General features: G+C 42.8%; 1 protein-coding gene across 1 annotated transcript in view; it reads left to right on the top strand.

Annotated features, from left to right (window-relative positions):
• The window catches only part of COL22A1 (collagen type XXII alpha 1 chain), a 229512-nt gene that overhangs the window by 160714 nt on the left and 43188 nt on the right, over nt 1–25610 (top strand). The window contains exons 27-40 of the mRNA XM_074577898.1: nt 817–870; nt 2355–2408; nt 2915–2950; nt 6530–6592; nt 7788–7841; nt 8878–8919; nt 11338–11370; nt 14729–14782; nt 15300–15353; nt 19050–19103; nt 21142–21195; nt 22784–22837; nt 23819–23923; nt 24900–24944. Coding sequence (XP_074433999.1) covers nt 817–870; nt 2355–2408; nt 2915–2950; nt 6530–6592; nt 7788–7841; nt 8878–8919; nt 11338–11370; nt 14729–14782; nt 15300–15353; nt 19050–19103; nt 21142–21195; nt 22784–22837; nt 23819–23923; nt 24900–24944 — 756 coding nt within the window. The remainder of the gene's footprint in view (nt 1–816; nt 871–2354; nt 2409–2914; nt 2951–6529; nt 6593–7787; nt 7842–8877; nt 8920–11337; nt 11371–14728; nt 14783–15299; nt 15354–19049; nt 19104–21141; nt 21196–22783; nt 22838–23818; nt 23924–24899; nt 24945–25610) is intronic.

The following is a 25610-nucleotide window of genomic DNA, read 5'->3' as shown; positions in this document are numbered from 1 at the left end:
AAGAATTTCACCAGATGCAGCTCCGCTATTCCTACACACTGGGACCTCGATGTTTTCTTTGCATGATACCTTTCAAAAGTCATTTTTTATTTGGCAATATATCATTTTTCCAGACCTGGAGTTTCCTGAATTAGGCCAAAGAACTGAAATTAACATCTTTAGCAGAGCACAGCAATTTCTGTTGGCTGTTAAGCCAAGAAAGGTGAATTATGAAATACTTAGTATTAAAAAGTGCCACCTACAGCCGGCAGTGTTTGGGGATTGACTGACACTCGAAAAGGGGACAAAACTTTTCCTCACCGTTTTAAATGCATTACAGGAAGTAATTTTAATTCTTCTCTTGCTGAACAATTCTGTCACTATGTGTTGTATAACTAATTTTAGGAGTCTATGCATTGCATAAGAAATTACCACTATTTAAAAGGAGAAGTAGACTTTAAAAAATCTTTAAAGATACATATAATAGAGACTCATATAAAATGACAAGTAAAAATGTAATTTTTAAAGTTACTTAAGAAGCCACAGTGCACAATATCGCTATACTGTTATTTCTCTGTAGCAACACTGACATCCAGTGGTCATTCACCAAAACAGGAATACTGGAAAAAAGGCCGAGCAGATAACGTGCACTGTGAGAACCTTTGTATATTTTGAGTCCCAGTAGGGAAAAAAGTCAAAACAAAATGCATGAGGTGGTTCTTCTTTTCTTAAACTTAGGTCAGTGGCAAGAGGGATGAGCTGAGCGTGCTTATCCTGAGCTTACTGTTAATGATTTTAAGAACAGGCGCTTACAGCTTATGATTTTCTCTTGTTTAGGGGCCGCCAGGCAAAGATGGATTCAGTGGGCTTCCTGGGCTTCCTGGTCAAAAGGTAAGTGATGCCACATAGACTGTTATTAAGCTACTTACCTGGGCAGCTTCTCTGGGTGAGCTAGCATGTGTAAGTGGGAAGGGGAGCAGATCTCCAGAGCTAAACACACCTCACCAATCCCGCATTGCTGAGGCACTGGTGAAGCTCCAGGGCCAAGTCAGCTGGTGTGATGCACCGTACTGAATCGTTATGAAGATATAGCTGGTTGTAAATACAGCAGGAATGAGAGATCGTCTTCCAGTCTTCAATTACCGCATCCAATTCAGCAAACACAGCTGAGCGTTGCAAACAGAGGAGCTTCTACTGTCACCCAGGAAAGCCAGTGACACCGGCAAGTCAAGGTGTGTGTCCAAGGCACAAACAAAAAGAACAAAGAACTGTGGCAGGCTCCAAAGATGTTCCTTTCTTTCCTCCCTGAAGGGCTGGAAAGAAGAGATGCCATCCCCCTAAGGCTTCTGTAGGTCTGTGTGACAGAAAGACAGTTCTTCATTATTTCCTACTACTTATGACCCATTTGAAAGCTTCTACAAATGACAGATTGTCAAGAGTTGTCTGTTCTACTGTCTCTGAAGTGGGAGAAGGGAGATAGGAGATTTAGAGGCAGGAGACACTCTGGTTGACTTGCCATTACTATGTAAATAAGTGTCAAAGGGAAGTGCCATATTTTGGCTATGAAGGCTAAGCTGGGCTTTGGAGTTGATGACACTGTATATTGGAATAAGGACAACGGATCTTAACCATCTACTGCCTTGGGTGGTGTTGGTGTCTTCTTATCTCTAATATTTGAGCGCTATGACCCCTACTTGATCCAGTAACACCCTACATTTATACTTGCCTCTCTCAACTGAGTGCACTGAGATCTTGAGCCTAGATCTAGCAGAGTCCCCAGATCCCATTTATTGATGAATAAACGTGAGGAATTTAGAGCCTATAAAAATGTTCTGAGGCTAAATAAATCTTTGGATCTTATTCACAGCCCTGTGTAGTACCTACTGCGCTTCCCAGCTATATGTAGTGTGCTTCAGCTCTTAATCCACTGCAGTCTCTGCTCTCCATGCTGACACCACCCACATTGAAAGATCAGTTTCAAAGTATTTACCTAAGAGGCAAGGTGGCCAAGGTCCCAATCCTACAGTTATTTACTTTTCTTAAAGGCAATAACGGTAGACTTTCTAACCACATATATTTTGAAGAAACTGAATGGAAGTTTTGTTTCTCAGGTAATTCACTATGGACATCTTTAATGTAACAGTGGTTGACTTTGTGTTATTCCAGAAATATTCCAGTAGGGTCATCGGTGCTGGAGATGTGATTGCAAACACCACTAGAATGGCAAAAACATTCCAGGAAATGTATTCTCACATGGCTCCATTTACATCCTCAGGATGGTACTGAGGATCTGAGTCAAAATATTCCTTGCTGTTGCCTGCAAGCTTGCTGCACTACCAGGGGAGTTTGTATATAACTTCTTGTGTTCCCTGCAGGGAGAACAAGGGGAAAAAGGTGAGGAAGGCTTTCCTGGAAAAGCTGGCCCTAAGGTAAGGAATTTTATTTCATAGTTTGTCGTAGCCATTGAGTCAATCAAGGTGTGATTTTGGAAGGTCTTATACTGAAGTCAGAAGAGTAAGATTCCTCTAAAGTTGGAGGCATAAGAGGATCAGCATATGTGGCTCATCAGCTTCTAGAACATGAGGAATTTATTTGTAACTATGTGGTGCAAGGGGTGACACTGTCATTTCTAAGTTGTAAATGCTTGCTAATAACCCCAGATGACTGTTAGAAGTTCATGATGTTTCAAAATACCATACACTGTTTGATGCTCCACTCTCAAGTCTGCATGTGTAGGGACATCTTACCTGGCCCTGGTATTGTCTCCCTGTGTTCTGGGTTCCCAAGCTGTCAAGAAGGCAATTTTAGTGCTTTTTGAGAAGGAGGTAGAAGAACATGGGTCAGGACCACAGGAGACACACTTTACTAATGAGGAAGTCTCCTTACAAAAGGGTCAGGTCCTTGCAATGTTAAAGTTTTGCTTTTGTTTTTCCAGGGTGAAACGGGGAGCCGTGGCCAACCTGGTGAGCAGGTGAGCAGGAAAAATAGTCTGAGCAGGAAGGCCTACCTGTCAGCGATATAAAGTGACCACACACAATTACAAAGCCGTTTGCCAGTAATGAGTCCCATGCAAATCATTTGCATCTGTGATTAAAGAAGCAACAGATGAGTGGGTGAGACTCATCGCTGGACAGAGTAATTCCAGAAAATTACAGAGCAAAAATATGCTAAATCCAATTTTTCATTCTATCCTGGAAGACTCAGTCATCTTGTTCATGGTGAATAGGGAAGAAAAGCCGAGACAGAGTGGCTTAAAAGTACTTGTTTTCCTTCGCACCTCACATTATCACAGGGTGCTGGTTGTAGAAGATGAGGAATTGATTTGTAGCTGTGCGATGCAAGGGGTGACGCTGTCATTTCCAAGTTGTAAATGCTTCCTAATAACCCCAGATGACTGTTAAAAGTTTCACAGTTATCTTAGGCTTTTTTAATTGGGATTTGGGTTTCAGCAGATAGCTGTTGAACTCAGTGAAAAACCATGGAAATGTCCTGTGATTTCCTAAAGCACACAGCTGTCTAGAGCCCAGCCAGGACAACTAACTGTAGAAGTTAACATTTTCATCTGCATGCCAACTGTTCAACTGTAGTATGAAAATCTGTAGGAAGAGAAATCTGTATAGGACAGAGTCTTGTATCTTTGGCATACATCTTAGGATTTTGGGGTACAGAGTATATGCCAGAAGTGGAAGAGTCTCAGAGCCTCGGTCTTCTCTTACTCCTACCAGTCTCAATCCAATCTTCTGCTATGAGGACGAAATGAGAGGATGGTCATAACCTCTGCTCCCATGTTGTCTTATGCAATAAAGCAGAACATGCGCCACAAACTGGACTTAGATGGAATAAGGGAAGAAGCTGTCCATGGGGAGTCTCATATAGCATCTTTCCATAAGCTGTGACAGTCTCTCCACAACCATTATATTTTAGGAATTGCTGACCCTTTCTCCTATTTGTCAGGGTGCTGCAGTCAGACCCCCTGCCTCTGTCTACCCCTTGAAGGAATAAGGTTCCAAGTCCGAGGTACAAAGTGAGATTTATTCGGATAAGGCCCTTATTGAGTGGATAACAATTACACCACCCTGCATGTGGGAACTATTCTGCTTCTATTCCAAAATTCCTTATAATCTAGCTAATAGGTATTACTCGGTTCCCAGGAAAACATCCTGATCTGGTGTCCCAAGTAACGGGGGATCATTATGGCGAGGAGCGCTTTCATGGGGCTCTCAGGGAGCTGTTTCCGTACCCTTCCTCAGTGGTTTCTGTGGTCATCACACAGCGCTGTCCTTTTCCAGTTGCCAGGAAAAGGAACTGCTGGGCTTCCAGTTGCCAGGCAAGCTTAGCCCCAGTGCAATGAGGGGTCAGGCCCTGACTGAAGTGCTGCCACTCAGCCTGGGTCATCTCCCCACACAGGGCTGTTCTGAATTCTAATACCACCTTCCAAAACACTTGCCTCTCTCTCCACTGCATGGTGTTCTCCACACATTTCATAAATGTTCTCTTTTCTGTCACCTCAGTCATAAATTAAAATAGAGGACTTCATATATCCCCTGAATTTGACAGGAAGCAGCTAATAACAGGTGTGTGAATGTAGTTTCTTCAGTCAGTTGTACACCATTCTTCAGAGACCCTTCTTCTACGATGCATTTCTGTAGTTTGTTAATGAGAACGTCATGTTGGCCTGTGCCAGATATCTTACTAATGTCAAGATACATCATAAAAATGCATACTTCTTCTCTGTTTGTTATCGTGTCAAGGGAGGGAACCAGATGAGTTTGAAATGATTAGTTTTAAACAGATCCACATTGTCTGTTTTGTTTTATTTTTCTGTCCTTGAGCTCATATAAACTCATTGACGTTTTGCTTCAGTACCTTTCCAGAGGCCAAGTTACACCACATTTTTTTATTTTTCCTCCAAACTCTCCTTTTTTTTTTTTTCTTTTTTAACGTTAGGCCCTCTGTTTGTCCTCATGATCTCTGGGATCTCATCTTCAGCCAGGATTCCACAGTGGCTCTCATAAAGTACGACTCCCTCTGTCACCAAATGTCTCTTTCTTTAGAATTCTCCAAACATCACCTTGATGTTCCTAGTCATACTCAAGTCACCACAGCATCTTGTTCCTCACCTGATTTTTTCTGCAGAATCATTGCACCTATTTCATGATAATGTTTTGAGTCTTCCCATACTTCAGAGACATTCTCTTTAGAGCGGGGTTCACCTTTTTTTCATAATTGTACAGCATTTAGTGCATTTGGGTCCTGTCCATGACTGAGATCCTTTGTGATACTGCACCACAAAGGCAGATAGCAGAATAATTATAAATAGGAAAGAACATGGTTATTTTCAGGTGACAAACTGGGTCAAATGGGAGCTAAATTTGAGAATGCTTGATATATTTAGAACAAACCACATGACAGAGAGTTCATAATTACTCCAACAGCAAGCGTTATAAAGCAGAAACTCAAAGGTAAGGTTCAAACAGAAAGAAATCCAAATATGCAATAGTGCATCCAGGAAATTCTAGATCTCTTTGTCAGATAACATCTGTACTGTTCGCATTAATACAGTGAAGTTTTTGCATTTCTGGACCATGCCAGATTATTAAAAATGAAAATAAAAGGTAGATTTAAATTTTTTAGCTGCTTTGATTTGCTTGCTTGGTCCTGCTACAGAGCAGCATGAAGAAAACATGTCCTAAATTCCATAGTGTCAGTCAACAGTGTAAAGGTAAAAAAAAGAGAAGTCTTAGCTGCTGTTCTAAGTAATGATTTTCCAAGAATAAGAAATTATTTGGTAATCAAACTAACCCCTTTCTCTCTCAACAAACTACATCTATAAGTGCCATGAAAAAAACGGGGCAGGTTCTGGCCTACAGCATAGACCATAGGTATCATGGTGTGAGTAGGTATTGAGAGGAAACCGTCTGCAGTCATTATGAGTTCTGAACAATTCCTAGTCTAGTGTCAGACATGCAGAGATAGACAGCTAAATCAGGGTTTCATCTTCCCCAGCCTAAGGGCCCTGTGGCTAGATTAGTCTACTCTGAGGACCAGACTTGATGCATATTTAACTAACTGACCTGACTGAGAGAAGAATTTGGCCCACCGTTCTGCCTTTTCATTCTTAATTATATATGCTTATAAATACTTAAAGGGTGGGTGTCAGGAGGATGGGAACAGGCTCTTTTCAGTGGTGCCCGACAACATGATAAGGGGCAACGGGCACAAACTTGAACACAGGAAGTTCCACCTAAACATGAGGAGGAACTTCTTTCCTTTGAGGGTGGCAGAGCCCTGGCACAGGCTGCCCAGAGAGGTGGTGAAGTCTCCATCTCTGGAGACATTCCAAACCCGCCTGGACGCGTTCCTGTGCCACCTGCTCTGGGTGACCCTGCTCTGGCAGGGGGTTGGACTAGATGATCTCCAGAGGTCCCTTCCAACCCCTACCATTTTGTGATTCTGTGATTCTGTGAGAGTAATGGGATTTATTAATAGAAGCCAATAGAAGCTTGATGCCTCTTCCTGGATTTCACACACTTCTTTGTCTTGCCTTCAGGGTGAAGCAGGTCTTCCTGGTCCTCAGGGTTTACCTGGACTGAGAGGAGATAAAGGAGACCGGGTGAGTGACTATGAGCCACAGCTTGATTTTCTTTGGCCATTTGGTGCCAGGAGGACTTATCTCGACTGTCCCTAGGTGGTGGTCTATCTTGGTGTGATTGCTGTGGTGAGCATCTGACTGGCATCCAGCAAAGTCACCAAGTACCTCTTCCAAAAAAGTTCTTTACTGCCTGGTGACTGTTCCTAATTGCAGCAGAGGTGCTAATGAACAATGTCTATCCTAAATGCAGAAGGTTATGACTCGTGAGGCAGTAGAAGAGGTACAGTGGTGTTTGGCCCTTACTTTCAGAAATACTGATCTGATTTAAGAACATTTAAAAAAACAAATAACAGCAAAAAAATCACAAATTGCCCTTGTCTCTGAGCCCTGGAGAAGTCTCCCCAAAGGTTGGATCATTTTCTGATGGCCTAACTTCCATCCGAGCCCTGGTGTCTACTGCTTCCCCTGTCTAGCTCCACACTTCCAGACGCATTTACATACCGGGAAATAGTTGAATCAGGGGCCTGACAGTAAATTTGGCCATGTAAATGAGACCTGCACTCCTGATAACTCACGGCATGCTTGAATGTGAGCAAGAAGGACCTAAAATCAACTGAGGTCTTACTGTTTAGTTTGCTAGATTATATGTATTGTAGATCATAGGATATAGAATATATTCTCTCTGTATAAAAAATCAAAGAAATATAGGTCAGATAGCTCCTATTTGAATGCAGGACAAATAGATTTTTTATATGCACTTTGAGGAGTATTCACATCATCCTTGTTAATCATCTCCCATTCAGATGATGAGGTTACCTGGGCAAAATAGACAGGTGAATGGATGATTCTGAAATGTTTAACATAAACAAAACTGGTAGTATGAATGTCCACTTTGGTTCTTAACTCCTGTTCTGGTGCCTTTCTTGTCCAACTAGGAAAAAATCTGGGTTTTATAACTGCATCAGGCAGTAGGATCTTCTACATGAAAATTGATTTAGGATTGGTGCTTTCCTTTCCACGAACTTAATTGCTATTTGTTGGCTTTTGAAAATAGTATGGATTTTATGAAGCCATCTCCAAAATGTTACATTTTTAATTGCTTGCACTACATCTTGGAGGACAGGCAAGATCAACTGAAAGTGTAAAATATTCTAGTGGGACTGATGCAATCAAGTCAAAACATGCATATTTCCTGCTTTCCTTTCCCTGCTTTTAGGGAGAAAAAGGAAAGGATGGTCTCCCAGGATTGAAAGGTGAAAGAGGAGAAAAGGTGAGTAGTGAAATGAGTAAGCTCCTCCTTAGACAAGAGGGGAAAAGGGGCAAGGGCACAGAGACAAGTGATAGATGAGAATATCTGAGGAAGATCAAAAGCATTAGAAATCTGTTAGATGAGCCTTACCAAGAAGCAGCAGAGAAAGCTGCGTGTGGGACAGAGACAACCATTTATTGAGTAATGCAAGAAATAGTAAGCAGTTGATGAAATTTAAGGACAGTTTCTTTAATTCAAAGAAATTTTTCTTTGTGTTAAAATTGATAGAAATTAGCCTGGAATTAAATTCTAAAGAACTTTTCTGTGCCTGCCTGTGATGTGCTAGAACAATAATTTAAGCAATGGTCTGGGCTTCTGCCATCACATTACTATTAATTTTAGTGAAAACGAGAGAACTAGACAAAAGTGATGTCCACCAAAATTTACATTCAACCACTGGGAACATGAAGATGAAGGCCTGACCTTGCAGATGCCAACGGTTGTGTAGTGAAAAATTTGCCCTCATTATAGTGGCAATAGCCATCAGGAAGTGAGATACATCAGCCCTCAGTTTACCGGTGACTTTCACCATCTATGGAGGGCTAGAACTGAATTTAGAAATGTACATTTTTGATGAAAAACAGAGTATATTTTTCCATCCACAGAAGTTCAGCTAAAACACAATTTTCAAGCAAGAATTTTGATCAACTTTAACTTAAAATGCAAATTAAATTCCATATCACTCCTCCACTGGATGGGGTAACATTAGCTGACCTGTGAAGTCAGCTCAATGATAAAGTCACCAAGTGATAAAGACAGCAAAGTAAGAATCCTGTATACAACAAAGCAAGGACAGCAGAAATTCTGGCCAGAGCAATGGGGTAAATTCCACCCATCAGAGAAGTTCTGTGGGCTTTTCAGTGTCACTGAGCCAACAGGTTGTCATGGGGTTACATCTCGTCTGGTAACGTTGCATCTCCTAGCTGATAATGCTGAGGTTTTTTTGGGCACCTTTTTATATTTTTATCTTTTTGGTTATATTTTTCTCCCTCTCTAGGGTGACATGGGTTCCCCTGGACCACCAGGCTTGCCTGGAACAGTAAGTAAGATTGTGTTCTGTGCTGTAACGAATATTCAAGGCATCATCACACTTTGTCCACACAAATTCCTTGGAAACAAAGCTTTTCAAGATCCCTGCTTCTCTGCAGAAACTTTAGGATCCATTTACTCTGAGATTATCTCCCTTTGCTTCAGAGAAGCAATATCAAGGTGTATTTGGTCCTTTTATTTTGTGGGGAGGTGGTATCCCTCTGCCTCTTTCCAAATGACATTTCTGTATGCCCTTGCCTCGTGGTAGCACTTAAATTGAATTTGTGATTTGTTTAGCAGCTGCGTGAGCTATCTGAAGAAGGTCATGGCTGAAAATGGGGAGTGTGTTCATACAGATTGTCCAGGGAGAGCTAGATTTTTCCCACTGGGATCTCAGGATAAGAGTGACTCACTCTCAACAGATACTAATGAACAACAGCTTGTCTTCTTGGGGAACAATTCACCTTCTTCCAGAAAGAGCAGAGGGTTCCACTTCTCATTGACATGAGCTTCTGGGTTGGAGCACTCAGGTTCAGTGATGCTGTATCCTCCCAGAGCCTCCATCGCATTCGGTGCCATGCTGTGCTGTAAGTCCAGGAAGACCCTCTCATCCCATAGGTTGTTCTGGGTTCAGCACTGGGTCCATCACTGTTGTGGTTTGACCCCAGCAAGTTATTAGGACCGCTCAGCTGCTTGCTCACTCCACCCCACCACCAGCAGGGTAGGGATAAGAGGGAGAAAAGGATGGGGAAGAAAAGCTTGTAGGTTGAGATAAAGACAGTTTCATAGAACAGTAATGGGAGAGGAAAATAATAATAATAATAATGGTAAAAGAATATGCAAAATGAAGTGATACAACACAAGTTGCTCTCACCACCTGGTAATCGGTTGCCGAGACCATCCTGAGCAGCAATTGTGGGTTCCTGCCCCTTTGCCAACCCCCATTTATACACTGAGCATGACATCTATGGTATGGAATGTTCCTTTGGCCAGCTTGTCCTGTCTATGCTTCCTCTCAGTTTCTATGGGAAGCTGAAAAAGTCCTTGACTAACGTAAACATTGCTTAGCAACAACTAAAACAATATGTGTTATCAACCTTATTCTCATACTAAATCCAAAACACAGCAGCCACTAGGAAGAAAATTAACTCTAACTCAGCTGAAACCAGGAGAAACACACAAACCAGTCACACCTGATTGCATGTACCCTATCTGCTAATAGAAAAAAAAAAGACCAAGAAAACATCAATTTATTGTTTTAAAAACGAAACTGAAAAAATTCATTTTGGGAGCATGAGTATAATTACAACGAAGTCCACTGGTGATTAAACCAGTGTCCACCAAATGTAAATACATAAACCCCAGAGTTCCCTCCAGCAAAATCTGAGTAAGCAGCTTGGAGTAAGCACTAGGAACGGGCTTGTCATTGCAACAGGCATGCTGATCCCAGTCACAGATCCTCCAAAAAATGGCAGATACCCACTTGTCAGCTTTGTTCAGCACATCTGGTTACAGCCGCCACATTCACCAATTAGGGAGAGAATTTGAATCAAGGTCTGTTGGTGAAAGTCAGGTGCCTAAAGACCTTCATGCAGCCATAGAGGAGGTGTTATAATTTATTCCCTGACACTAGTTGGGCCTCTTTAGTCTGTGCCGAAGGGTGCTTCATGGTATAGTGTAGATAGGCTCCATGTGTATCACGCAAGAATGACTCAGTCACAACACCAAGGATAAAAAAAGTAAAGGCGAAGAAGGCAGCATAGGAATACAGTACAACATGGCTAAATACAGAGAAGATATGCCTGACTGCTCAAGCGTCCTGTGTTCACAGGGAGAAATAACTTCTATTTCAGCTGTAAAAGTAGGTGACGATTTCAACATATCCTCATTTCATCAAGGACTAAATTTTTCTTCCTAATTTTATCAGTTTTGATAAAAGATACTGCCTCTCTACAAAAAGCTATCTGTTTTTTTGTGGCTAGTCCCTCAGGATGACTACGTAATCCCTAAGACAACATGTTGAGATGTGTATGTCTTGTACATGGTACAAAGCAGAGGGAGAACACACCAGGCTCAGCCACGGAGTCAGGAAATTTAATAATACTGCAGATGTCTCCAAGTGGAAAAGTCAGCTGGAGATTGCTAACAGTAAAGTTGCTAACAAGGTTAAAGATCGTTTATTTTTTTCATAGCAGTGGGACATACAGGATGTTTTTGGGTTTACGTTCATGTTTCAAATACTCTAGGAAATGTCTGATATTTGTGGGCTTTTTTCCAAACAGCCAGATGTTACAATGAGTTGCTCGTTTATAAACCTACTGATGGATATATGGGAGGTGTAATTCGTAATGACAAGGAGAATACATAAGTTATCGCATTTCAAGGAAAATAGGCAATGCTTCTTTTAACAGCCCGGTTTCTCTTCCAGACATCATTCTTCACCCCACACCCTAGGATTCCTGTAAGTAACATCCCTAATAAGCACGGCCTCTGGCTTACTGTCTTTTATATCTGATAGTCACACAGCACCTTAGTATTTTCCATGTTCTTTAAATGCTTTCAGTAAAGAGCTAAGCTTGAGTCTGCTTCTGGGCAACTTCACCATTGATAGCAGCAATTATGAGGAGCCCACAGCTGTCCTGGTCACAACAGCATCCAAGCCAGCTGCGGCCAGGACACAGCTGTATGCTGTCCCAGTCTCTTAAATGAAGTTTAAAATGAAGTTTTATTTCCCACTTGCAGCGCATAGTAGGCAATATCTGGCATTATATAGGATCATACCATTGGTATATGAATAAACACGTTAAAGATCAGGAGGCTTTACGGCACGTGTTAATGGCAGAGTTAAGCTGTAAGACTGCCGTTAGACAAGAAAGTGCATATGCCAGGTTCTACAGAGGCTGAGGAAGGAAATAGGAATGTGAGGTAGTACTGGAAATAGGGACAAGATTTCTTTGGTTCACTTTTCCCTTTGGCTCATAGTTTGCTAACATACATACTAAGGAAAATTGCAGACATGACATCTTAAGTGGTCTTTGTAGCACTACAGTCACAGGAGTTATCTCTTTTTCTTTGAGCGCGCTACTTGTGTAAATGAGCTGCAAGACAGTGAAGAATAAAAGGCTTGAAGTGCGTCAGCAGGTCAGGTCTCTGGGATTTTTGCACATGCAGGATGAATGTGATGATGCACAGGTCTGCACATAGTGTTGCAAGCTTTGGCAGGAGAAGGGGAGGTAAGGATAGTTACCTTTGGTTTACAGCGCTGCAAATTAAGGTGTCAGAAGGTGGCAATATGCCTTAGGAGAGTGTTATATGTTATGTTATTGAGGCTGCAGGACCAGTAGGGTGCAGAAAGATGTCGTGCACTCTCTGAAACTCCGTACTTGCCACTGGTTTCCATTGAGTATGTGGTGTACAACGACAGGGAGCAGCTCACGCAGGCGGAGACAGGAAACACAGCCTGGAGAGAAGGCAGCAGCACCATTACTGTGTTTACTTATTATTAGTTAAAATCAATTTCACTTAAACCACACCTTGCTAATTGTCAAATATGGAAAATCTCTGACCGAGTGAGTCTGAGCTCCCATTTGCCCACCACCACAGCTCCGTTGTGTGCTTGGGTGCTCTGCAGAAACTTGCTGATGCAGCAGGACGGTAGAGGTGGGGTTGGTTTCTTCCATGGGGTGAAGGGAACTTTTTCATGTTTGTTTAGGCTAGTCAGTTAAAACCATTAAATACTTCTTGGAGACGGGGTGTGAGAGAACCACAGCGGTGGCCAGGTACAGTGGCTGGAAAGAGGCAAAAGCAGTAGAGCAGGAAATGGCTCATCACTTGGCCTTCTCTCTCCCACCACAGCTGGGCACAGCTGAGCCCCCGCTGCGTTTGCTCTCCTTTAAGTGGCAGACAAATGACAAACGTGTTAATTGAGACTACAGGAGGACACTGTGGAGAGCAGGTCAAGGAAGCTGTAAGCACTGATCTGGCTCAGGTTGGCAGCAGCTGTTGGCTGTCGCCGCATCATTCCTGTTTATTGAGCTGTAGGGGAGAAGTGGGTGGCAGTGGATTAAGTCCAGCTGCTGGGGGCAGAGGTCTCCACAACGTGCAGCACTAGCAGACAGTGTTAACAGCTTCAGCAGATACCCTTGGGTTCGACAAATGTGAAAGGACTCTCAAGAGGGTTTGCTGGATAGGTTGCGTTAAGAGATGCTGCTTCTACCTATATTTGTGGCTGTGCAAGGACATTAGACTATAATTTTGCCGATTTTGCATTAAGATGCAAATTAAGTATCAAGGAAAAGGTGGGAGAAAGGAGAATATTAAAAAAAACCTTCCTCCCTTTACCTGTTAAGTTACTTCTTCCCTTTGCAGTCTTGTTTTGCCTGGTTAAATGTGCCCTTATTCCCATATACTACAAATGTATTGCCATATGTCTGTGCTTTGTTACTCTGCTCTCTCAAAAGGGTTTCAGAACTTGAAAAGTTATAACGCAAAATAACTTAGAGGCACAACCATCCATTTTTTTTGCATAGGACCCTTTGCTTGAACTACTTTAGGCGGTCCCGTTATTTTTCCGAAGGCCGCTAGATGGCATAAGGGACCGCTCGATTAAAAGTTGATCTAAAGGGGCGCTACTTGCAGAGTGAAATTCCTCCTGTTATTTATCACAGATGATAATATTTATTCATAATGTATAATGAGTACAGATATAAGTAATATTTATGCAGTTACACTTATTTTGCCTGTTAAAGAATCATTTGCAAATGGACTTTGAATTCCCAGGTGTTGCAGAAATGATTGGCAAATAGCTGATGTGAATAAAATTCAAGCTGATTTGTCTTGGGCTCTGCGTTTTGACTGATCGCTATTCCTCGTGTGTGCGTAGCTTAAATCACTTAAATCACTCTTCCTTGGTTGCATAATTGAAACACCTTGTATGATAAATAATGAATAAGTAATGATTGCTGTTGCCTGAATACATATGTTCATATACACAAATGTGAGTATTCATGTAATGCCTGGTTTGTTCCAGACATTTCCATAATTGTGTGCTGTTCCTTTTTGATTTATAAAGAGCAGAAATATGGATTTATTGATTATTGTTCTAGAGATCAGAACAAAGCTGGTGAACTTCTGTCTGAAAGCATCTGCAATTTACTGTAAGGAGGAAGAACAGGAATAAATTAATGCTATTAGTCAATTATGGTGGTGCATGAAATAAATGAAATAAATGTGGTGACATTGCAGGAGGGAGGGGAAGTTCCATGGATGTATGGAGATGGTAACAGAACTAGCGATCAGGAAAAGCTGTGCAGTACACATCTCTGGAAGTGGTCAAGATGAGACCCTGAACACCCCGCTCTTATAGGCGGAATAGAAAATGGTCTGTATGTGGGATAATTTCCCTAATTGTAGGATGACATCAGATCTGTGGTCCTGCAGAGAGGCAGTGCAGTGGCACTGGTGCTTTTGCTCCTTGTCGTATCATCTGGCCTTTTAATACATTGGAGCTGAATTGGTCAAATTTAGGAGCAGTAGATTCTTTAACTACTATTGTCTATGAGGGAAATTTTTTCTCTTTTTAAATTAAACAGTTTTGCAATTATTTTCATAACAGTCCAAGAAGTCTAGACAAAGATCTCCAAATCTTAGTGTGTGATATCATCATTTTGATTTATTGACCTCAAACTCCTTTGAGGAAGGTACTCTGTATTAGACATTGATATCTGATTGAAACAGCCCTCTTACAAAACAGAACTAGTGTGATATACAGCCATGGAAATAGCTTTTATTTCTCTCTTTGTCGTATTGTTTTATATCAGGGTGAACCTGGACCAAAAGGAGAGAAAGGAGATAAAGGAACAAGTGGAGAACCTGTAAGCACACCCAAGTGTTTCTTCAGTCGGCTTTGAACTTCAGCAGGAGGAGGACATGAGAGCTGCGTGTTTTGGAGGGAGTGGGGGGTCATGCACTTTCCATAGTTGAGATGCTTCTCTCACCAGAAGTAGCCACAGTGGTGCTTGGCTTTGTACTGACTGTAGAGGAAGCTACATGACTACATGAATTTAAGCTCCTAATTTATAGCTCTGGGCCTTAGTGGCTGCAAAGAGGAATGTGGGGTTTGCTAGACAGAGTTTGGCTGACAGTAAGGTTGCACAGGTTTATCAAGGGCTTTTGAAGTGATGTGGCCTAGATAAATTGTGCATTTGGCTACTCCATTTGTATTCCGGGCTGCTTTTGTTCTGGATGGAGCCCCCAGGAGAGACAGACTCCTGTGCAGTCACAGCATCTGTAAAAACCACCCTTTCCTCTCTCAGTGGGAGGAAGGAGAAATATCTCCTTCCTCTCAGGAGAAGATCTTCAGCTCCTTCATCTCTCCCTCTGCTTTTGCAGGGATTACCTGGGATCCCAGGTGGACAAGGTGTCCCAGGACCTGCAGGAGTACAGGTAAGAGGGCCAGCATTGGAGAAAATCTTTGACATGACCAGAGAGAGGTGCCTTCAAGGTCTGTATCACTGGGAATAATTCTTCCCCTATACACCAATAGTTCATTTTTCCTTCCTTCTAGTTGTAAATTCAGGGACTTCTGCAGAGGTAAGTACTTATGCTGGACATCAGGACAACATGAGGAAAATCAAAGCAGAAACACAGCATCTCTGTAGCATGATTAGTATTGTGTGAGAGACCCCTTCCAACTTCAGGATCCTTCAAGCGGGCATCTTGTATTGATGCCAGTGAACCACAGGTCTCTCAGATAACTTATTATGTAGTTGCCATTACTGAAACTTGGTGGGATGAATCTCAGGACTGGAATATGGCTATTGATAGCTACAGCTGTTCAGAAGGGATAGGCAAGGAAGGAGGGATGGAGGGGCTGCTCTCTACATCAAAACATGAATAGATTGTGAATAGCTGTCTCTGAAGAATAGCCATGAGCAGGTTGAAAGCTTACGAGTAAGAATTAGAGACCAAGGCAACAAAGGGAACCTTGTCGTTGGTGTCTACTACAGGCTGCCCAATCGAGGGGAACCTGTTGACAAAGCCTTACTCCACCTACATAAGGCATTGCACTCGCAGATCAGGTGAATAATAAAGTCAGGACCCTGAATTTTAGGAAAGCAAACTTCTAGCTCTTCAAGGAGTTAGTCAATAGGACCCCCCAGAAAACTTCCCTCAGGGACAAGGGAGCAGAACAGAGCTGGCAGATCTTTAAGGATGCTTTCCACAGAGTGCAAGAGCTCTCCACACCCAGGTGTAAGAAATCAGGAAAAGAAGGCAAGAGACAGGCACAGCTGAGCCAAGACCTGCTGATCAAACTACAGGGCAAGAAGGAAATGCACAGGCAGTAGAAGCAGGAACAAGTATCCTGGGAAGAGTATAGGGACACTGCCTAGTTGTTTAGGGATAGGGACAGGAAGGCCAAGCTGCTGATGGAGCTAAACTTGGCAAAGGATGCAAAGAATACTACGTAGGTCTTCTACAGGTTTGTCAGCCAGAAAAGGAAGGTCAAAGAAAGTGTACCCTCCCTTGGTGAACATAATTGGCAAACTGGTAACAATGGACAAGGAGAAGGCTGAGGTACTCATCAGTTTTTTTGCCTTGGTCTTCACTGGCAACCTCTCTCCCCACACCTCTCAAGTGGAAGGACTGCAAGAGAAGTAGCGGAGGAGCAAAGTCTCTCCCACCGTAAGAGAAGATCAGGTTGTGACCACCTGGGGAACCTGAACATACAGAATTCTATGGGACTGACAAGATGCACCCCAGAGTCCTGAGGGAATTGTCTGATGCAGTTGCCAAGCCACTCTCCATGCTATTTGAAAAGTCATGGCAGTCAGATGAAGACATGGTGACTGCAAAAAGGGAAACATTGCGCCCATTTTTTAAAAGCGTAGAAAGGAAGATCCTGGGAACTACAAACCTGTCAGCCTCACCTCTGTGCCTGGGAAGATGATGGAACAGATTGCCCCTAGAAGCTATGCTAAGACATGTGGAAGACACCGAGGTGATTCGAGACAGCCAGCATGGCTTCACCAGGAGCAAGTCCTGCCTGACCAACCTAGTGGCCTTCTATGATGGAGTGACTACATCAGTGGACAAGGGAAGAACTAGAAATGTCATCTAACTGGACTTCTGTAAGGCTTTTGACAAGATCCCCCCAACATCCTTCTTTCTAAACTAGAGAGATCTAGATTTGATGGTTGGACTGTTTGGTGGATGAGAAATGGATTTGATGGTCACATCCAGAGGGTTGTGGTCAACGGCTCAATGTCCAGATGGAGATTGGTGATGAGTGGTGTCTCTCAGGGGTCTGTATTAGGACCAGGACTGTTTAATACCTTCACCAGTGACCTAGACAGTGGGATAAAATGCACCCTCAGCAAGTTTGCAGATGACACCAAGATGAGTGGTGCAGCTGACACACCCAAGGGATGGAATGCCATCCAGAGGTACCTTGGACAGGCTCGAGAAGTGGGCCTGTGTGAATCTCATGAGGATCAACAAGGCCAAGTGCAAGGTCCTGCATCTGGGTCAAGGCAACCCCCAGTATCAATACAAGCTGAGGGATGAAGGGAATTGAGAGCAGCCCTGCCGATAAGGATTTGAGGGTATTGGAGGATGAAAAGCTGGACATGAGCTGGCAATGTGCACTCGCAGCCCAGAAAACCAATTGTATCCTGGGCTGGAGCAAAAGAGGTGTGGCCAGCAGGTCAAGGGAGGTGATTCTGCCCCTCTACTCTGCCCTCATGAGACCCCACCTGGAGTACCGTGTCCAGGTCTGTAGCCCTCAACACATGAAAGAAGTGGACCTGTTGGAGCAGGTCCAGAGGAGGGCCACAGAAAGGATCAGAGGACTGGTGCACCTCTCTTATGAGGACAGGCTGAGGGAGCTGGGGTTGTTCAGCCTGGGTAAGAGAAGGCTCCAGGGAGACCTTATTGTGGCCTTTAGTACTTAAAGGGGGTTTATAAGAAAGAGGGGGAAAGCTTTTTACCAGGGCCTGTTGTGATAGGACAAAGGCTAATGGTTTAAACTAAAGGAGGGAAGATTTAGAGTAGATATAAGGAAGGAATTCTTTACTGTGAGGGTGGTGAGACGCTGGCCCAGGTCGCCCAGAGAGGTGGTAGATGCCCCATCCCTGGAAACATTCGAGGTCAGGTTGGATGGGGCTCTGAACGACCTCATCTAGTTGAAGATGTCCCTGCTCATTGCAGGGGGGGATTGGACTAGATGACCTTTAAAGATCCCTTCCAACCCAAACTATTCTCTGATTCTATGATTTTCAGGGCTGTTACGTATCAGATGTTACAGAGCATTCAGATTCAACCCCAGCCCATTTCACCCTGAAAGCACTATGGCTCATGTGACATTATTTTATAGTCTCAATTATCTTCTGAAAATTTTTGGCTCACACATTATTTCCAGTCATCACTTAGGTATGTTTTCATGTCAGCATGGGAGGGTGTTCACTCTGCCATCATTGGTGCTTTGCCCAAGCCATAGTGTCAGCTATTACTTGGGCATCACCAGCTTCAACAGGTTAACAGCAGGTATTTAACAGGTTAACAGGTATTACTGTTAAAAAAAAAAAAAAAAAAAAGAAACAGTAATACCATGAAACTTGTAACTAAAAGCTGCTAAATGGGGGACTGTTCAGTGAGTAGATGCTGTCCTCTCAAAATCTTTAAGAAAGGGCTATGTGATATGTAGGGACAAATCCTCTGGACTGTGATCTATTTTGATCATTTCTAAATGGCTGTTGTTTGCATTTGAGAACTGCAGGGAAAACTTCCTCCGTGCAGGGAGAGCATCAGAGTTGAGTGGGAAACGAAGTAGCTGGTAGGGCCGAGGACAGGAAGGAGTTTCACCCAGATGAATGCCTGCAAGTTTCAGCATCCTGTGCTGAGAAACAGCCTCCGGGCTGATCAGTCATTAGTAATTCTTCTTATGTCTCAGGGTTTTATTTTTATATTTAATTTTCTCGCTGCACAGAGAACTGGGAGCAATCTCCTCCGCCGTTAAACTCCTCTGTGGATTGATTAATGAAAAACCATTGCCTAGTGCACGTTCAGGCATCTTGAAGTCTTTTTGTCTGGCAGGCAGTCCCGTCCTATCTCTAATCAGCTGCTATCGTTCTTTCCTCCCAGGGCACAAAGGGGCAGAAAGGAGCCCAAGGAGAAGCCGGAGCCCCTGGAGAGGCTGTGAGTAACTGCTTCCCTTGCAGTGTTTTTCCCTGACAGAAACACACCTGAAGGGACACCGAAGCCAATGCCCTGCAGATTGGCAGTCCCAGGCTGCCTGGGCACAGGGCGCATCCTAAGCTGCAGCTGGAAGAGTCGCTGCTTGTGGGCAAACAGGCACAGCTGCACCAAAGACATCAATGCCCCAATCAGCCCAGCTCTAAATTGTGCAGCTTTTGTTGGCTAAATCTGTCCCTCTCCGACAAAATGCCCTCTTTTCTGGGTGAGGTGCCGGCAGAGCTTGTTACTGCACTGCGCTATCAGCCAAGGCCAGGCAGCCAGCTGGTGCAGGGAGCTCACTTCTCATCAGCAGCCTGAATTAGTTTCTGATCACGGTTGGTTTTTAGGCTTTTTACTCAATTCTGCTTTCTGTAGTACAGGCTCGTCACCAGAGGAATCATCGCAATCCACTTTTTGAGGCATGTGTTGTAGGGAGGGCTGCTATTGTCTGGCTGCGTGCTAAAGAGCAGCAAAGGATTCGAGTCCCGTTTTATTATTGTGAGAGCATATAAGCCCTTTGCGGCGGGATAAAAGGCCACATACTTTCTTTGCAAGCAGAGGAGGAAGACTGAAGGACTATTTGAACTAACGATTGAAAGAGAGGATATTTGTGTCTGGGAGGGAATAGGAAATGCAAATAAAGCATCCTACGGCACTGAAATTTCTTCTTCCACCTTCGTGTTCCTGGTTTTCCTTTTCAGGGTTGTGCTTAGACGTTGTCTCTAGCAGTGCTTTGACTCTAAACTCTGAACTGCCTGTCCCCAGCTCTCTTTCACTCTTCGTTGAAGGACTCCTTAATCTTTTTGGGGAGAAAAAAAAAAAAGAGGCAAAAAGCATCCTACTTCCACCAAATCTGTCCATTGTTTTTATTTCGTTGTGGAACCTGGTGACTCGGAGGGTGTTAATGATATGGAAATGCAGGCTTATGCAGGCATCCTATTTTTTTGCCATCCTTTCACAGGCTGCCACTGCTCCAAATGTTTCTATTGGCTCGTTGACCAGTTACTGTAAATAACAAAGAAACGAGGAAACCTTTAATTCTCTTTTAGTGAGCTGAAGGCAACAGGTAGACTTTCACTCTGTGAAGAGCTGTGTTGTGGAAGTTTTTCATCATCTTCCAAATGTTTGCATTGTCCTTCTGCAAGATATTACTGCACAGCCCTTACAGTAGAAGGGGTTTCTCTGTACCGCAAGTCAGACAGATTATTTCAGTCTGCTGATGCAGAAGGTTTTAGCTAGCCTGTCTGGTTCAGCCCTAAATGGATTAGGCATGCTAATAGAAATCCTTTTCCTTGCAAAGCTGTGATGACAGGTGAACCCTGGCCAATGCAGGGTGATGAGCAACTACACAGGTAGCAACTTCAACCTGATATGGTCAAGTCTAGAGGTAAATGTGTAAATATAGCCTGGTAACCCCAAAAATACATCTCTATGGGGACATAAATTCCAAAATATGTGTCCTCTCATGCCCCCCATGCATTTTTGGGGACACACGTGGGCTCTTGCACCCTAAAAAGCTTTCACTTGCAGACAGAAAAGATCTGCAATTCAGAACTATAACACTCTGAATGGTTTGAGCTGTTCACCCATTTAGTACAAATGATTGTTTTCAGGTTTTGTTCCCCAGGGTAGAGAACGATAGAATTGTCAACAAAGCATATTTTGTTGACCTAGATTTTTATTTTAAAGATAAATCAACATACTTTCCTCTGTTCTTTTGATGTTTCAGGTCCAGACTTTTCTTCCTGTATCTCATCTAGATTTAGGTTTTATTTTGATGGAGGGTAATTCCCAGTTCCCAAAGAGAGTCTTCATCCATTTTGTATTGTTCCATGCTTCTTTACACTAGAAAGTGTTTCGCAAAAATGCTGGTTTTTGCTTTTGTGCTTGTACAACACCTTGTGTGGCATGAACTCCAATCTCATTTCGAACATCTTGTTCCTGTGGTGGTGCAAGTTGTGAATTATATATGCATACACATTTCATTTTCTTAAAACAGGGTGTTACTGGACCAGCAGGGCCCCCAGGTCCAAGAGGCTTGCCTGGAAATGTGGTATGTATGCACCAGTGTATTTGTTTTCCCATCTGTGCCCTGATTTCTTTATTTAATATGTTTATTTTTCCCTTCCACAGGGTTTACTATCAGATTAAAAAGGCTGTGCTTCATTACACTTTTTTTTTATGGTTGAATTGAAAGATCTGGAGGCACCTGGGAATGGTGTATCCATGAAACATATTCTTATTTTCATTTGCAGCAAGAGGGAAGCATGGAGCTGCTTCATTCCTCACCCAATTGTCAAAAGGGATTTTTGCTGCCAGCTCTTCAAGTGAAAAATCTCAATGTTTATTGTCTCTCTGGTTTTGTTTCTTTTGCCTCATTTTCATCTCCTTTCCTTTTGAAAACATGACTTCTTGATATAAAAATTGCACGGTAAATTCCTATTTGTATTATGAAAACATGCAAGTATTTGATCCTACAACCAGAGCCTTGGAATCAGTATGGTGTCCTCCTTACCTCAGTAGATGTTCATCACCATTATTAAGTTTTGCATGATAGAGCTTTTCCTGTTTGTAAAAATATATTTGGACTAACTCTACTCCCTGCTCCACTAGTGTAATTTTCTTTCTAGTGTCTGGGGTTTCTCTAGGTTTATGGTGGAGTAAGTGAAAACAGCAGTTAGACTCCATGCTATAATGTATTCAGGCACAGTGGTTTAGCACAGAGGACTCTTTAAGGCAGAGTTTATTAACTGGGCGATCTAAGAAATCTTAAATTGCCCTTCTACTAATTGTTAAGGTACATTTGATTTAATTGTATTAATGTAGTGATTTAATTTCAAACTGAAAGATGATATAAAAAATGAAGACCTTTTCAATTTCATATTCCTTTAAGCAAACTTATATATCAGTAATACCAATATCTTACCTATAAAAGCTTACATAGTTGCAAATAATTTTTACTGGTGCAGAGAGGAAAACAATTATTGCATCCATCCTTTGAGGAGGTCAGTCCAATCTTACTGGTGCCAAGACATCCTTTCACACCATAAAATGGAGTACCACTCCATAATGTGTTTTGTTGAGTTAGGGAATTACAGTATTTAATTGGGAGCTCTAAATCATCTATATTTTGACAAGGAATCCTTTGAGATCTGCCAAGATGTGAAAAGGATTGAAAACTGAAATAGAAGGTAAAACGAACATAACTATGTTTTCCAATGTATAGCTTTGGAGAGCAGTAGCCATAAAAAGTTAATATTGTGAGACTTCTGGCTTCTCTGATACAGAGGTGATGATTTGGGGTTTGTTGGTAATGGATTGGGAACTGCTGAGGATTACACAGAATGAAAAAAAAAATAGTTATTGGTAGGAAGAGACTGCACAAATCTGGGATTAGCTCAGTTTCTGCTTTTGCTGTTCAGCTCTTTTTTATATTAAAAAAAAAAATAACTCCTTTAAGCACTTGGTACACAGCTTTTCTGTGGTGTTCTCTGGATTACAGGTTGTCTGTACTTGGAAATGTAGAAGTGATACTAATCCTTGAGATAGACCGTACTGAACCCACAGTCTATCCATTTGCTTTAGGATCTGATACTACCTAAAATGAGAGTTTTTAAGCTTTAAAGTTCTTTTCTCTCCAGGGTGTGCCTGGAGACCCTGGACTGCCGGGAAAGGAGGGAGCAAAGGGAGAAAAAGTGAGTTTCTTCTTTCATCAATTTGTTTCTTTTTTTTTCCAGGGCATTTTAATTAACCTGGGACAGGAGCAGTCTGAACTGGGAAATTATTTCATAGGTTTGTGGGTGGTTAAGACCCATGGGCTCATTAGATCATCTTGTTTGACCTCCTCCGTTACACATGCTATAAGATTTTCACCCTGTTGCAGCTTTATAATTTACCTGATAAAACCACTGAGATACAACTGGGTACAGTGAAGTCACTGCTACACATTTATGCAATGATGATCTTCTGCTGTCCTCACTGCCTGACGAGAGTGGGCATTTGGTGTTTTAATTCCCTTCTGTTCACCACTGTAAATCCAAGGCTGGAAGAAAAACTGGCTTCATGGTTTAGAAACTGAGATTTCTGCTTTCCTGATAAGCTGTTGTGACTGGACCATTAGTTCAGTTTTCCAGTGCATCCTCACTTACCTTTTGCCTGCCTTGCCTGTTCTGTCCCATCTCATAGCTAGGCAGTGAGTCCTCTGAGGTCAGGGGTTTGTAATTTGCTCATACGTTGCACAGTGCCCAGCATGCTGCAGTCCTGGTCTTTGTTTGCTGGGATAGGAATGACTAATCAGAGACATGACCCCATATATGCATATATATGGAGTTTAAAAGGAGATGAATTGCAGCCCCTTCAGTCAAATCATCTTCCAGATTACTGAGATCTACCTCAGGGTCACCTACCTCAGGTCCTTGGTGTGGACCAAGGGCTCGCTCATACAGCTGGTTCTCAAAACATTTTCAAGTCCCTTTTTACTTTCTTTAAGGAAAATTACAAATGTCTTGAGGTAACTGAAGGAAAGGGCTTCCCATAAAAGAGCATTTCCTATATACCTTGAAAAATTCAGATGAGAAGGCTAGAAGAAACGCATGTCTTTCAGTGCCAATGAAAGACCTGAGACAGGAATGGTCTTTAGTATGCTACTAAGTGTTTTACTGGATTGTCTTCTACAGGGTGATCCTGGAAAAGAAGGAAAAGTGGGTTTACCTGGGCCAGCTGGTGAGCCAGGGCCTGCTGGAGAGCCGGGTTTGCCTGGTAAGGGTAAAGATGGAGAAACGGTAAGTACTGCTGGCAAGCTCTGCACTTGGGTAGTTCAATGTGAGATAGACGAGCATGACTTCTGCAGAGGAACAGTGGATTTTTAGTAGAGTTACACTGCATTGTTGCAAGTGCTTGCAGACAGAGCACAGTGCTGTGTCCAAAAAGGCAGAGAGGACTGAAGCTGTGTTTCTGAACATTAGACCGTTCAGTGTGCTACGGTGGCCATCAGAAATGGAGACCTCCAAAGGGAGTAACCATTGTCCTTGTGACCAGTACAAAAATGATTAGCTTGATGGAAGTTCCCTAAAACCATTTAATTCTAAGCAAGTTAGCAGATTATTTTGTTTGGTTAAATGTTATAGAATTGTTAGAGTTGGAAGGAACCTTAAAGATCATCTAGTTCCAACCCCCCTGCCATGAGCAGGGACACCTCCCACTAGACCAGGTTGCTCAGATCCCCATCCAGCCTGGCCTTAAATACTTCCAGGGATGGAGCTTCCACCACCTCTCTGGGCAACCCGGGCCAGTGTCTCACCACCCTCATGGTGAAGAACTTCTTCCTAACGTCCAGTCTGAATCGACCCATCTCTAGTTTTAATCCATTCTCCCTAGTGCTACCATTACCCGACATCTTAAAAAGTCCCTCACCAGCTTTCCTGTAGGCCCCCTTAAGATACTGGTAGGCCACTATAAGGTCTCCTCAGATCCTTCTTTTCTCCAGACTGAACAACCCCAACTCTCTCAGTCTGTCCTCATAGGAGAGGTGCTCCAGCCCTCTGATCATCCTCGTGGCCCTTCTCTGGACACGTTCCAGCACTTCCATATCTTTCTTGTAGTCGGGGCTCCAGAATTGGTTATCAGTAAAATGTTTCCAGGATGGTGTGAGACAAGGAGGGGGGTGGTGGGGATGCTTGCTGCCTTGACTGTCTCAAAGTCCAGGCTCCTGTTTGGCTGCATGGTGACTTTTTTCTGGTTTTGTCTCTGTCACTTTAGGGGCAAAGGGGCCCACCAGGCTTGCCAGGACCCTTTGGACATAAGGTGAGCGTGGGCTTTATTGTGGGCTGTGCTTGTCTCCGTTGCTGGAACTGGAGAAAAAGTTATGGTGAAAACGTGCTCTCTTTCTCACTGGAAAATAGAGTTTGTGAAGCTTTCCGTCAAAAATGTACTTCTAGCTTTTTAGGAGGTTCCTTTCTTGATTATTCCAATGTGTCTGTAGATGTAAATACTAAGATATGAATTAGCTGTGCTCACTTTCCACATTTAAAATTTCTTCCAGCATTGTGTGGATTCAACACAGGCTGAGGGCTAAATGCACCCTTTTTCAGGGAAACTGTGACTGGGCACCTTTAATCCATACAGCAAGAGAGACATTGGATAGTTAAAGGTCGACCCACTCTTGAGACCGCCTGTCAGCCCCTCAAAGAGCACTCCTCTCTAGCACTCGTTTCTTTCACCTCTCTCCAAGGGGGATGTGAATTATTTCCCAATGGGACCAGATAGTCTTTGTTTGTCCTCCAACATTGTAGGTAAGACAAAAACTAGCTAGTTGATTAAGTTAATGACTCTAATTCCATCTGAAAATAATGTTTATTCCCTTATAAGTACGCAGCAAATAGAGAAAGGAATAATATAGCAAAACTCTTTGCTTCTGGGGGCACCTGGATTGTGCTTGAATCTTCAGCCAGATCTGTCAAAAATTCTCCT

This window comes from Larus michahellis, chromosome 2 (genome assembly GCF_964199755.1).
Source record: "Larus michahellis chromosome 2, bLarMic1.1, whole genome shotgun sequence".
Taxonomy (NCBI): Eukaryota; Metazoa; Chordata; class Aves; order Charadriiformes; family Laridae; genus Larus; species Larus michahellis.
This window is presented reverse-complemented; position numbering and strand designations above follow the sequence as displayed.